Raw genomic sequence first — 15229 nt, 5'->3', positions numbered from 1 at the left:
TTTTCAATATAATGTTCAAACTCAGTTTGAACATGTTCATTAATTTATATGTTTGTGAAGATTAAATTAACATGTTCACAAACAATAAATCAAACAAACAAATGAAGAATTAAATAAATAAACCAACTAAGTTTAAATGTAAAAATAGAGGAAAATATTATTAAATATTTGTCATAGAAAATATTATCTTTAAATAAATAAGTCTTATAAACAATTAATAAATGAGCTTGTTCATGAATATAAACGAATTAAACACACCTCTATTCAAACTTGTTCATTTAATAAATGAGCATAAATTATTTGTTTGTTTCTCTTAGTAAACGAACATTATACGAATGATTCACAAGTAGTTCATTGAACGCTCTATTCATTTACAATCCTAATCGTCCCCCATGCAACCGATAGACCCCCCCCCCCGAAATATGGTACCACTTAAGCTCCTTTTATTTTTTAAGGGATGCCTCCTTCAAGAGAATTCTTTGAAGTGTCGTTTGTCATGTAGGCAACCGAGCCTCAACAATGGTTGGTATTGTCCTTGAGTCAAGGTTTTACCTCCCTCCTTTGCCTAGAGCCATAAAGGGTTCACAGAAGAGGAGTGTCTTAATTGGTGGAAATACAACCACCTGTACAACATATGAGAAAGGTGTCAATGTAGTGTATAACATAAATTATGTAAATCACTTGTGGTTCAAGCTCCTCACACATGAGTGATTTACATAATTAATGTTACAGGCTATCCTGCCACCTCTCTCGTAAGCCTTGCAAGTTGTATCTCCACTAATTAACACGCTCCTCCTCCATGAACCCTTTAAGACTCTCGACAAAGGAAGAAGGTAAAATCTCAACACGGGAACAATATTTACCATTGTTAACGATTCAACCGATTACTCAATAACACCTCGAAAATTTCTCTATAAAAATCAACCTTCTCAACAATAAATATTTTAATAATTAATTTTCACTCTATTTAAATCAAAAACCTCTTTTATCATCAATAATTTAGTAGACAAAATATATTATGATATAAAATGTTTGAAAACATTATTAATACTAATGAAAAAATAAAATGAACAGAATGACATGCATTGGATTGATGATTATATTTCATGCATCCATCAAGCCACATGACCTACAACTTCTAAAGAAATGTTATGTTTACTTGGAAAAAATAGGGTAAGGAATTGCGGTCGTATATGGGGAATTTGGGATAAGATTTGCATCAACTATCATGACTCCAATACAAAACACGTGTACCTAACGTACTCAGCCTGGCGCGTGTAAAGTTGCCTCTCCTGGTTTCTACATCAGCATTCAGCACCATTATTCCCCTTTGCTCCATCTCATCTTAATTAACATATTTAACAATCTAGATCATTTATTTGAGGATATTTCCAAAATATCCAAAGAAGAATTACTTACAATTTTTTTAAAAAGAAGAAGAAGCTATAAACAAAACAAATAATAAGATTTTTCCGTCATTGTTTATAAATTTTATTTTATTAAATTAATGCATAAAAATAACTACAAAACATAAGAATTTCTACAACTGACGAAAGCAGTGGCGCCGTACCAGAGAAAGAATGAAGAGAGAAACAGCAGAATTTAGCCGAAGAAACAGACACGAATTTTAAGGGATTTCCTACAATTTTCTTTTATCGGAAAGAAGCTTCATTTTCTTCTTCTTCGTCATTCTGTAATAAGAAAACCCTAGAAATGTAAAAAGAACCTAAAATTTTAAATTAGTAACAGTGCCTAAGACAAATCGCCTCGTCTAAATAAATTAGTAATTGCTTGACATTTTATTCATGGCTTTAATCGAATCCACTCGTAACGTCCTTCCAACGGTTCATCTTGGACAGTATCATAGTTATACCTAAAAACAGTGAACAAAAAAAAAGAAAAGAATTATTTTAGTTTCGAAATTGCCGTTTGGTTGCTAAGAAAATTTAACAATAGAAAAGAAAATCTAAAGCCTTCTTAAAAGTGCATGTGCATTAACATACTTATCTGCAAACTGTTTCTGAAGTTTTTTCTCGGCAGGAGCAAAAAATTCTTCGAGTTCAGCTTCGGTTGGCATTTTCTCCACCGTTGACCTACGGCGAGAATTCGTCTCTGATGGCCTCGACGTTGAATCCAGGTCTTCTGGTTCAGCTCGGAGCTCATTCAACGGTGTCGTTTCTCTAAAATTAGAATTAACCGAAGAGAGAAAGAAGAGCAAAAGAGTTTGAGCGGAGGTGTATATAAAGAAAAAAGAAAAGAGAATTTAAAACGAAAAAGAGAAAATGAACGACTGCTTTTGAAATTCGAATTCAAGAGACGTGACAAAGTAAGTTACAGTAACTTATATATTAAAATAAAAAATTAAATTAAACTTTACTACATATAATTATTGTAAGCGCTACCTTTCGCTGCTGCTGAAATGCGTGGACGTTTCAACTTCAACACTCTCATCCTGCGAAAATTTTAAAAAAAATTCTCGAATTTAACAGCTGCAATTAAAGCAGGAACAAAACGAAATAATCTGTAAAGACAAAGCCTAGTAAATTTTTTTTTAAAAAAAGAAGAAGGAAGTTTTGAAATTCACCTCCAGATCTGGCAATTCCATAATCCTTTTATCACTCGATTCAATATTGCTTGAACAACATGAGACGTCATCATCATGATCCGAGTTAAGGCTCAAACACAGATTGCCCTCACGACGATGGCGATCCGCCAGAATTGTCCGACTTCTTAACTGGATATAAGATGTAGTTGAGGTTGTAGAAGAAGTTACTTTTCTACGTTCCTCTTCTTTGTTGCCGTCGTTTAATCTTCTGCGTTTCTTCTGAACTCTTCCGGTTGTTGCCACGGCTCGCGTTTGAACTCCGACGTCAGCTAGTTCCATAACTGCAATTTCTCCAATTGTTCTACACTTTCTCCTCATAATTAAAATAGGAAAATAAAAACTCTTGATCTCTCTTTTTCTTTTTCCCCTTTCTTTGAGAGAGAGAGAGATAATTTGTTTTTGTTGGTTTCGAGCGTTTATTTTCTGGTTTTTGTTAGCTTTTGATGATGATGGTGATGGTGAGAGAGGGGAGGGTACATTGAACGGTGAGGATTTCTTTTGCGGTTTTAAAGAGGGTGTGGATTGTGGGTGAATGGTGGTCCATTTAACAGCGACGGGGAATCTGTAATGGGGGACTTTGACGGCGTCGTAACGGGAACTGTGACGGAATACACCGAACTTTAAACTAATTACACAACACGTAGTTTCATTATGCCTCCGGAGATGCTCCGGTACGGATTGATTAACAGAAGAGTAGTGTTTGAAAAAGTCGGATCAAGTTCCGCTTATAATTATTATTAATTACGAAATTATGGCTCGCTTAGACTATTAGTGAAAAAAATTATAGAATAAGTATGTATATAAAAAATTGAAATAAAAATAATTGGTTAGTTGAAATTGTATTTTTAAATGTTTAAAATTTATTGTGTAACTGGCTAAAATTTTATTATGATTGGTTTTTATTAATTTTATATAAAAATACAAAAGCACTATCATAATGATATAATCTTGTGTATAAAAGAATATTTTAATGATTTCTCAATTTATTTGATGCTTACTTGACTTGTGATACTAATTCAATTGAGAAATTTGATATCAATATAGATAGATAATTTTTAAAAATATTAAATATAAATTTAATTATTTGTATAATCATTTATACAATCAGCTCTTCTGCTAAATTTTTGAATGTTATAGAGATGTAACTATTATACACCTATAATAATATTTTAGACTTAGATAAGATTTGATTTTAAAAGAAATTCAAATTAAAAACTATAATATTAATTAATTACATTTAGATAGTATCTATAATATTAATATTAAATAAAATTATTTTACTTGTCGATAGAATGATAAAATCATCTTTATAATCTAGAAACAATTTTATTTTCTGAAATCTCCATCCAAAGACAACCATATCTCAATCCATTAACATTTGGATTGAGAAGTGCTCGTACTTAAAGCTCGTAAAATACTAAATCAATAAGATATCTTTATTACATGGAAGGAGAATATTGTACTCTTAATATATGGTTTAATAATTAAAATTTGGAATGATTTGTATAAAACAATGATTAAAATTTTTGTCAGACTTATATCCAATACAAGTTTAAATCGTTTTATCCTCTATCACACTAATATTGTATAAACAAATAATTAAAATTTAGAATGAAATTTTGTGAATGAAGTAATAAAATATAAATTACATAAAAATATTAAAAATATCAAAACGAAAAAAAAAAGCGAAGAGTGGCAACGACAATACCTTGAATGTGGATCACAACACCAAGAGAGTTTGGTTCAAGGGTTTGGAAGCGAATACGGGAGAAGACGTGGCCATGGATTTGTCTTCAGCGCCGGCGATATCCTGGAAGGATAAAGTGTTGGCAAGGGGTTTTTTTGATTCTGTTTGTGAAGAGGATTTTGGTTTCATAAAGGGAGATATCACAAGGTCCACTGTTAATGGGACACCTATGATAGACTTCTTCGAGAGGATACAACATATTTTGTTAAGGGATATGGCGACCACGATGATGGTGAAATTGTTAGGACAGAATTTAGCATATACCATTCTGCATAATAGGATCTATAGTCTTTAGAAACTCTCACTTCTGTTTCATCTCATGGATGTTGAGAATGAATACTTTCTAGTCAAGTTTCAGAGTAGGGAAGATTACGAGAAGGTGCTTACCTAAGGGTCATAGGTTATTTTTGGGCAATACCTCATGATCCAGCCATGGACTCCAGACTTTAATCCTCTTCAACCCTTCCCCGGTAAGGTGAGAAACTGAGTCCAATAAGGGGGTTACCTGTTAGTTCGTTTTCACAGCTTGAGGATGGGGAGACCTAGTTCTTGAGTAAATTGGTCTCCGATGAAGAAATTAAGACAACGATGTTTGATATATGCCCATTAAAGGCTCTGGGAAGTAATGGGTTTCATGCCTTTTTATTTCAGAGTCAGTGGAATCGAGTTGGTGCATCTGTTTGTGTTTGGGTTAAGAAGATTTTTGCAGGGGAGTGTATTGACTTGGAACTGAACAACACCTTAATTGTCCTTATTCTTAAGGTTCTGGATCCTGAGAACTTTTTGTAGTTTTGGCCTATAAGCTTTTGTTCAATTCTCTATAAACTAGTTATGAAGGTCATTGCTAATTGGTTTAAAGTGGTATTCCCAAGGATTATTGGCCAAGAGCAGAGTGGGTTTATTATAGAAAGGAACACTACAGATAACACTATTATTGTACAAGAAGTGATTCACTCCATGAAAAACAAGCGGAAGAGTAGGAAATGGTTGGTTGTCAAGATCGACCTAGAGAAAGCTTATGATCGAGTGCATTAGGACTTCATTGGTGCATCCCTTCAGGTTGTAGGTATTCTAAACGTGCTCCATAATGTTATTATGTCAGCCATCATGAATTCCATTATACAGATTTTGTAGAATGGAACTCCAACTCAAAATTTTTAGCCAGCAAGAGGTGTTCGTTAAGGATGTCCTTTGCCTCATTAAATTTTTGTCTTGTGCATGGAGTGGCTCGAACATAGCATTCATTCAGTTATCAACTCTGGACATTGGGTTCCTATTTGGTTGTCTCGCTCAGGTCCACCACATTCGCCTTTTTTTTTTTTTGCAAATGATCTGATTCTTTTTTGTCAAGATGAGGAGAGTCAAGCCATGATACTTAAAGAATGATTAAACACTTTCTGTGATTATTGTGGACATAAGATCAATGCGCACAAGACTAATATCTGGTTTTCAAAATGAGTAGATGATGATATTGGGAGGCACATTTGCAATATCATCGGCTTTCATAAAGTACAAAATCTTGGAACCTATTTGGGGGTGCCTCTCTTTCATGATAGAGTAACTAACAACACTTTGCATTTTGTAGTTGACAAGGTTCGTAGTAAATTGCAATGCTGGGATATCAGGAACTTGCTATTAGCAGGAAAGGCCATTCTAGCTCAATTTGTCGTGTTTTTGATCCCTAGTTATTTCATGCAATCAATAATGATTCATAAAGGGCCTTGTGAGGAAATTGAGCAAATGGTTATGATACGAGCCAATGAGGTGACACTCAAGGGGTTGTTTTTCCTAGTGGTCCAATCACTCGAAGCAAGGCACGACAATTAAAATCAAAGATGAATGTTTTTGTCAAAGACTTTGTTACTACAAATTTAATTCATCATGTTCATGACGTTGACAAATACGGGAATGCAATTCACTGGACCAATCTTGGAATAGTGAAAGCCCATAAATTGGTGGATTAATCTTTTATGTATCTTATTATTATTATTATTATTATTATTATTATTTACTTAATTCTCATTGGTTGGGACACATCACTTATGAGTTTTAAGTAATTTTATTGGTTAGGTTATTATTTATTTATTTTCTTAGATGATTTTAAAGAGTTTTATTAGGGTTCAATTACTCTTGTATTTTGCCTATAAATAGGTTTGCTTTCTATACATTGGGGGGGAATAAAAAGAGAGTATTTGTTTTCTTCCAAATTTGTGTGAGGCAAATTTTTGAGAGTAGAGTGATTCTTCTCTTGCTATTTAGTTTGGAGTTTGTTACTTTTGAGGGTATTTCGGAGTTACAAATATTCAAATTTCTTTCCCGTTCATCGGTGTTTCTAGAGGTTCTTCTTCTAGGGGTTTCATAGGGAGCCGCTCAATCATTGGCGTTTTTGGTTACAAGTTAACCAAGGGTTCCATATGGCAAATCTATCATTTTTTTTCTTTATTATTATTATTATTTAACTAATTTTATTTATTCCCGTTTTATTTCTAATTTGTGTTTCTCTTGTGTCTAGAACCGGGTTTTCGCATCAGTTGGTATCAATTTCAGGTCATTCGGTGTTATTTGTGTTTCTTCTCTTATTCTTAAAAAAAACAGCAAAAAAAAAAAGAAAAAGCAAAAAGCGCAAAAAAAAAGTTGCCTACCTTTCATATTTAAGTTTCTTCTTTTCCTATTATTGTTATTATTTTTATTTTTATTTTTCCCAAAATTGAATTTCTTTTCCTTCTTCTTTTCTTGACTCAAGTATAATTAAAGCTTCAATTTTTGAAAATCTTAAGACACCAAACGTTTCCGATTTTTGTTTTTTTTTAAATTGCGTAGAGTTTTCTTAAGTGATCTTCTTATTAAAGCTTTTCTTTGACTCTAGAGTTAGGGATCATTTCAGGTCTACGTTTTTTGTTTCTCTTACGCTTTCTAACACTTTGTTTCTTCTTGTGTTAGCAGATATTAGAGGCACGCACAATTCCTTCATTCGTGTAGCCTCCATTACAAATTGCCTCGTCAAGTTTATTGGCCTCTTAGAGCAATTAGGGTCTTCATTGTTTCTTTGAATTTTGCACCTCCGTTATTTGATCTTGATTAGCAACCTTCTCCAAACATATTTACAAGTTTTGAATCATTCAGAGAGTTATTCTTTTGAGAGCTAACGAGTGAGGTTATTATTTTTTCTTTCTTGTTCCTGTTTGTTTGATCTTTCACAGATACCATGCCACTCACTAGTTCCCAAACTAGTAAAAATGAAGAGGATGAGCAAAAAAGAGAGAACGATCCTTTGGTCGAGTTGTTACAAAAAGAGATGAAAAAGTTGCAAACTCAATTCGAACATCGCATGACCCAGATGTTACAAGAGCAAAGGGAGTATCTTGATACAAAACTTACAACTCAAGAGAGATACATTGCCGATAATTACAAGAAGTTGAACGAAGCCTTTATAAGCCGATCAAATTCGCGAGATCAAACTTTTAAACGAAGGGAGGACCATGTTTTTGATGATGACTTTGAGTTCGACTATGTACCTAGAGAAAGGTTGGAACGAAACAATGACACCCCCAAACCAAAATTTCCTTCTTTCTCAGGGAAGAATGATCCTGATGCTTACCTTGATTGGGAGGAAAAGATGGAAGCGTCTTTGCTTGTTACAATTACTCGATGAGAAAAGGTAACATATACCGTCATTGAGTTCATTGATTATGCACTAACATGGTGGAATCAATTATGTAAAAGCAAGATTCTTTATAGAGAGCAACCTGTTACTACTTGGGTTGAAATGAAGCGCATCTTGTGAAAACGGTTTGTTCCACCATACTATTATCGAGAACTCCATCAAAGACTCCAACATCTTGTTCAAGGAGATAGATCTGTGGATGACTACTACAAAGAGATGGAGACTATTCAGATTAGAGCCAATCTTGTTGAAGAGGCTGATGTGACTATAGCTAGATTCCTTGCCAGCCTAAAGCCTGAGATTGCAAATCGAGTTGAGTTACAACACTACATGGATGTTGAAGAGATGCTTCAAACCGCACTCACCATTGAAAAGCAATTACGAAAGAAAGAGACACCGAGGGGTGCTAGTTCAATTTCTAATCCTGCTTGGAGAGGAAATTGGAAAAAACAAGATGATAGATTGTGGAATGGGACAGATGCACGGTTCAAGCCAAATGAGCCTAGAACTTACTCCAAAGATAGAGGTATGCCTAATTCATTTAAAGGTTCTACTTCTACTAATCGAGCTCCATCTTCTTCTTCTACTTCTCCTAGTGCCATTAAGCAGCCAAAAGATATTACCTGCTTCAAATGCCAAGGAAGGGGTCACTATGCTCGAGAATGCCCTAATAAAAAGTCATTGGTGATTCGAGAAAATGGCGAGGTTGATTTTGAGTCTGATAACGAAGATGAGATGCCTCCTTTGGAAGATGCTGATGATGTGCATACTCATGATGAGTATGAAGAATACTTGGAGTATGGTAAGCAAGCACTTGTTGCTCAAAGGGTTTTAAATGTCCTGTTTAAAGAGGAAGGGCGCGAATAAAGAGATAACATTTTCTACACGAGATGTTTGATTGGTGGACAACCTAGTTCATTGATCATCGATAGTGGAAGTTGCACCAATGTGGTGAGTTCTTCCCTTGTTGAGAAACTTGGCCTACCTTGTGTGAAGCATCCAATACCATACCGCTTGCAATGGCTGAATGATAGTGGGGAGGTAAAAGTATCTAAACAATGCTTAGTTTCATTTTCCATTGGTAGATACTCTGATAAAGTTTTGTGTGATGTTGTTCCAATGCAAGCTAGGCACATATTACTTGGACGACCATGGCAGTTTGATCGACGAGTAAATCATGATGGTTTCCTTAACCAATATACCTTTGTGTTCCTTGGAAAGAAGTTTACTTTGGCTCCACTTTCTGCTCAAGAAGTCTACAATGATCAACTCAAACTTGCTAGTGAGATGGGTAAGGGAAGTGAGGTAAAATCATTGAAAAAGGCTGAGAGTAAAGAGGCCCTTAATGTTAAAAGCCAACTTAAAGGCCCAACATTGGTGAGTGATTGCACACACAAGTCACGAGATGAGAGAGTGAGTTTATTCGTTAGGTTTCGAGATATCAAATTTGCTCTTTGTACAAAACAAACATTTGTAATTATTAGGTTTAGGGAAAACTTTGTTTTGACTAACCCTAATACACATTTGCCTAGTTGTTTTGTTGATCTTTTACTGGATTTTGAGGATGTATTTCCTTCTGAAATGCCTAAGGGATTACCTCCTTTACGAGGGATTGAACATCAAATTGACTTTGTGCTTGGTTCGAGTATTTCGAATAGACCAGTCTATCGAAGCAATCCTGAAGAAACTAAGGAGTTGCAAAGGCAAGTTGAAGATCTCTTAGAGAAAGGGTTGATTCGTAAGAGTCTAAGCCCTTGTGCAGCCCCTGTACTTCTTGTCCCAAAAAAAAATAGTTCTTGGAGAATGTGTGTTGATTGTCGTGCTGTCAACAAGATTATGGTAAAGTATCGACATCCAATTCCTCGATTAGATGATATGTTGGATGAGCTTAATGGTGCATGCATTTTCTCTAAAATTGACTTAAAAAGTGGTTACCATCAAATAAGAATGAAACAAGGTGATGAATGGAAAATTGCTTTTAAGACTAAGTATGGCCTGTATGAGTGGTTAGTCATGCCATTTGGCTTAACTAATGCTCCTAGCACATTCATGAGATTAATGAACCACATACTTACATCTTTTTTAGGAAAATTTGTCGTTGTGTATTTTGATGACATACTAATTTATAGCAAAACTTTGAATGATCATGTTGGGCATGTTAAATTAGTATTGGATGTGTTAAGGCATGAACGACTCTTTGCTAATCTTGAAAAATGCACCTTTTGTATGGATAAGCTTGTTTTTTTTTTGGGTTTTGTGATAAGTTCTACAGGAATCTATGTGGATGAGGAGAAGGTAAAGGCAATTAAAGAATGGCCTGTCCCTAAAATTGTTTCTGAGGTAAGGTCTTTCCTTGGGTTAGCCGGTTTCTACCGCAGATTTGTTCGTAACTTTTCCACAATTGCTTCGCCTTTGACTACACTTATTAAAAAGGATGTATCTTTTCATTAGACAGATAAGCAAAAATTAGCATTTAATGAACTTAAAGATAAATTGTGTAATGCTCCTATTCTTATTTTACCTAATTTTGAAAAGACCTTTGAGATTAAATGTGATGCTTCTGGTGTAAGTATAGGTGCCGTCCTCATGCAAGATAGTAAACCACTAGCCTATTTTAGTGAGAAACTTGGTGGAGCACATTTGAACTATTCGACCTATGATAAATAGTTGTATGCCTTGGTAAGGGCATTAGAAGTTTGGCAACATTACATTTTACCAAAGGTGTTTGTGATTCACACTAACCATGAATCACTTAAGCACTTAAAGGGACAAGGTAAGTTGAACAAGCGACATGCGAGGTGGGTTGAATTCATTGAATCTTTTCCTTATGTTATAAGGTATAAGAAAGATAAAGATAATATTGTGGCTGATGCTCTATCAAGGAGGTACACTTCACTTAGTACTTTGCATACTAAGTTATTAGGTTTTGAGTATCTCAAAGATTTATATGCCACTGATTCTGATTTTGTAAGCATTTATGACGCATGTGAACATGGTGCATTTTACAAATTTTATAAGCATGATGGCTATCTTTTTCGAAATAATAGACTATGTTTACCAAAGTGTTCAATGCGAGAAATGTTGGTTCGAGAGGCTTATAGTGGTGGTCTTATGGGTCATTTTGGAGTCACTAAGACTTATGATGTTTTACATGAGCATTTTTATTGGCCTAACATACGAAAACTTGTTGAGAAAATTTTCTCTACTTGCATTACTTGTAAACAAGCTAAATCCACTGTGATGCCTCATGGTCTATATACTACTCTTCATGTTCCTAGTTCACCTTGGACTGACATTTCAATAGATTTTGTAATAGATTTACCAAGGACAAAGCATGGACAAGATAGCATCTTTGTGGTTGTGGATCGATTTTCTAAAATGGCTCATTTCATTCCATGCCATAAGACTGATGATGCAACCCATGTTGCCGATCTATTTTTCCGTGAAGTTGTGAGATTACATGGAATCCCAAGGACTATCGTTTCCGATAGAGATGCAAAATTTCTTAGTCACTTTTGGAAGGTGTTATGGGGTAAGTTAGGTACTAAACTACTTTACTCTACTACATGCCACCCTCAAACTAATGGTCAAACCGAGGTGGTAAATCGAGTTTTGGGATCTTTGCTTAGAGCCATAATAGGTAAGAATGTTAAATCTTGGGAAGAATGGATACCCTATATTGAGTTTGTTTATAATCGTTCTGTTCATTCTTCCACAGGTTTTACTCCTTTTGAGATTGTATATGGCTTTAATCCACTTACTGTTTTAGATTTGCTTCCTTTACCTTTGAATGAGATTGCTAATTTAGATGGTGAAAGGAAAGCTGATTTAGTGAAAGAGATCCATGAGAAGGCTCGTAAAGCCATTGAGCAAAAGAATGAGTCTAATACACATCGCGCTAATAAAGGGCGAAAGCAAGTCTTGTTTGAACCTGGAGATTAGGTATGGGTGCATATGAGAAAGGAACGATTTCCTTCTAAGAGAAAGAATAAACTTGATGCACGAGGAGATGGACCATTCCAAGTACTCGAGAAAATAAATGACAATGCTTATCGCATTGATCTTCTTGGTGAGTATGGTGTTAGTGCTACTTTCAATGTTTCTGATCTTTCTCCTTTTGAATTTTATGTAGGTTCAGATTCGAGGACGAATCTTCTTGAAGAGGGGGAGAATGATACGAGCCAATGAGGTGACACTCAAGGGGTTGTTTTTCTTAGTGGTCCAATCACTCGAAGCAAGGCACGACAATTAAAATCAAAGATGAATGCTTTTGTCCAAGACTTTGTTGCTACAAATTTAATTCATCATGCTCGTGATGTTGACAAATACGGGAATGTAATTCACTAAACCAATCTTGGAATAGTGAAAGCCCATAAATTGGTGGATTAATCATTTATGTATCTTATTATTATTATTATTTACTTAATTCTCATTGGTTGGGACACATCAATTATGAATTTTAAGTAATTTTATTGGTTAGGTTATTATTTATTTATTTTCTTAGATAATTTTAAAGAGTTTTATTAGGGTTCAATTACTCTTGTATTTTGCCTATAAATAGGCTTGCTTTCTACACATTGGGGGGAATAAAAAGAAAGTATTTGTTTTCTTCCAAATTTGTGTGAGGCAAATTTTTGAGAGTAGAGTGATTCTTCTCTTGCTATTTAGTTTAGAGTTTGTTACTTTTGAGGGTATTTCGGAGTTACAAATATTCAAATTTCTTTCCTATTCGTCGGTGTTTCTAGAGGTTCTTCTTCTAGGGGTTTCGTAGAGAGCCGCTCAATCATTGGCATTTTTGGTTACAAGTTAACCAAGGGTTCCATAGGGCAAATCTATCCTTTTTTTCTTTATTATTATTATTATTTAACTAATTTTATTTATTCTTGTTTTATTTCTAATTTGTGTTTCTCTTATTTCTAGATCCGGGTTTCCGCATCAAGTTAGGCTGTTTATTTGGGGGTCTTCAAATGGTGGAACAAAGTTAGTTTTGGTTAGTTGGGACACTGTCTGTTCACCTTGGGATCATGGTGGACTTGGTTTTCAAAAGCTGCAAGATTGCAATACTTCCTTTATGATGAGGTTGAGTTTCAGTATTGTGACTAACTCTAATGATCTTTGGGTCTGGGTCTTATGGGCTAAGTATGAGATTTCAAATGGATTGCCTGAAACATTATCGCATGGAAGAGGTTCTTTCTTGTGGAGAGCCTTCACAAAGGCCTTACCACTTATCCGTGAGAATTTAATTTGGTCAATGGGGGATGGAAGTAGTATCAGATGTTGGCGTAACCCCTGGGTTCCGAATGTGGGGCCTTTTGCTAGGCTGATTCCAGGTCATTCCAGTTTTGATATGGTCTGTCTTCCGAGTGATATGGTTACAGGTGATGTTGTTTGGAATCTTGATCTCTTCTGAATTTGCTTACCTGAGTAGGTGATCTGGAGGATTATTGGGATTCCTCCACCTCATCCGGTAGCATGGGTTGATAGGATCATTTGGGGCGGTACCTCAACAGGTTCGTTTTCTCTTAAAAGTGCATATAAGAAACTTCGGGAAAGTACGTGGAACCTGAAAGAGACAGTACGGCAGATCTCCTGGAAATTCCAATGACCCTAATGGGTTGGGTTTTTTATTTGGCTCGCTTTCAAGCAGCGCCTGTTTACCAATGCTGAAAGAGTACATCGGGGTCTTAGCCATGATATGGCCTATGGGGTATGTGGGCATGTTTCCGAAGATGTGTTGCATGTTATTAAGGACTGTATTGCAACGAGGAATATTTAGGATCAGCTAATTCCAGTAGAGCAGCATGTTAGGTTTTTCTCGGGAAATTTGCAAGAATGGCTTATATCAAATTTGCAGCATCAGCATGGTTGGCGCTTGGGAGATGTGGAGTGGCAATGTCTCTTTAGAATTCTAGCTTGGTGCATTTAGAAGAATCAAAATCTATTCATTTTTCAGGATATGTCTTGGAGTGTTAGTAAAACTATTAAGGTGTCGTATAGTTGGGCAAAGTAATATGCCTCTCCTAATAGGGGTTCAACAACTGAGTCGTAGGGATAGATTCCACTTTCATTATTGACAGGTAATTGGGTCTGTTTAAATACTGATGGGTCTATAAAAAATGCAGTCGGTTTTGTTGCAGCAAGAAGAATAGTGCAAGACTGAAATAGAGGTTGGATTCTTGGCTTCAACAGATACTTGGGGAATTGTTACATATCCGATGCTGAATTCTGGAGCATCTTGGATGGGTTGACTCTTTTAATAGACCGGGGCTATGATAATGTGTTGATTCAAATTGATAATCTTGAGGCAGCTCAGGCTATCCAGGAGAGCTTTTCAGATAGTTCCAATTTTGCTTTGATTAGAAGAATTCATCAGCTTTTGTCACTGATAATGCATTGGAGTATTTAGCACATCTCTAGAAAGGATAATCAGGATGTTGATAGCTTGGTCAAATTGATTCGTGATAAAAGAGACGATCTACGCTTGTTTGAGGTTTCCCCCTAGGGGAATGGTCTAGTTTATGGAGTTAGTTGATTTCTTTTTCACCAAAGAAAAATTATATATGGTATTACGCGAAATAATGCAAAAATATTTTAATATCGGTTTTTTCTTTTTATATAATTTCTAGATCATTCGTAAACTATTCTTACCCATATAAAAGATAATACACGTTTAATAAATTAAACAAAAACTCAATTGGCTTTTAATATCATTTGTTTAAATGGATAAAAACAGTAAATTCTATGGTGACAGTAATTTCCAGATTTTAAAGAAGTACATGCACATCCCAATTAGAGTGCAGTGTTTAGGGTAATAATTTAGAAGGAATTTGCAGCGAATGTTGCGCCGCCTTGCCCAACTCTAATTGGCCTACGTAGAGGTACAGCATGGTTACGGCAGCTATGGTTTCCCATCACTGGATCCACAACTGCTTGCCTCCATCCGCATGGTCTCGCAATCTCTAAACTAGCTGCCTAATTAACAAGTCAGTTTGTTTTAAAAATCTTCTCGTATTTAATAATCATATTAAATTTTAATAATCTAGAATCAAGTCGAATTGGACCACTAAATCAAAAAACAAAGCTCTCACAAAGTTACTGCCTCTATTTACAAAACTTAATTTTAAGAAAATTAATTTAGGATGATTGTAAATTTTAATTAATATGTAATTTGATACATAAATTTTGATTTAGTATAATTATATACATGAAACTT

The 15229-nt window shown here is 35.1% G+C and overlaps 1 protein-coding gene across 1 annotated transcript; it reads right to left on the bottom strand.

Annotated features, from left to right (window-relative positions):
• Positions 1 to 1478: 1478 nt before the first annotated feature.
• On the bottom strand, positions 1479 to 3085 carry LOC105763355 (cyclin-dependent kinase inhibitor 7). Its single transcript, XM_012581573.2, has 4 exons — positions 2585 to 3085; positions 2403 to 2452; positions 2004 to 2180; positions 1479 to 1873 (listed from the first exon to the last, which is right to left on the bottom strand). The coding sequence occupies exons 1-4, from the start codon at positions 2921 to 2923 to the stop codon at positions 1804 to 1806; spliced, it is 636 nt and encodes a 211-aa protein (XP_012437027.2). The 5' UTR covers positions 2924 to 3085; the 3' UTR covers positions 1479 to 1803.
• Between the last annotated feature and the right edge of the window lie 12144 nt (positions 3086 to 15229).

This window comes from Gossypium raimondii, chromosome 12 (genome assembly GCF_025698545.1).
Source record: "Gossypium raimondii isolate GPD5lz chromosome 12, ASM2569854v1, whole genome shotgun sequence".
NCBI classification, from domain to species: domain Eukaryota; kingdom Viridiplantae; phylum Streptophyta; class Magnoliopsida; order Malvales; family Malvaceae; genus Gossypium; species Gossypium raimondii.
This window is presented reverse-complemented; position numbering and strand designations above follow the sequence as displayed.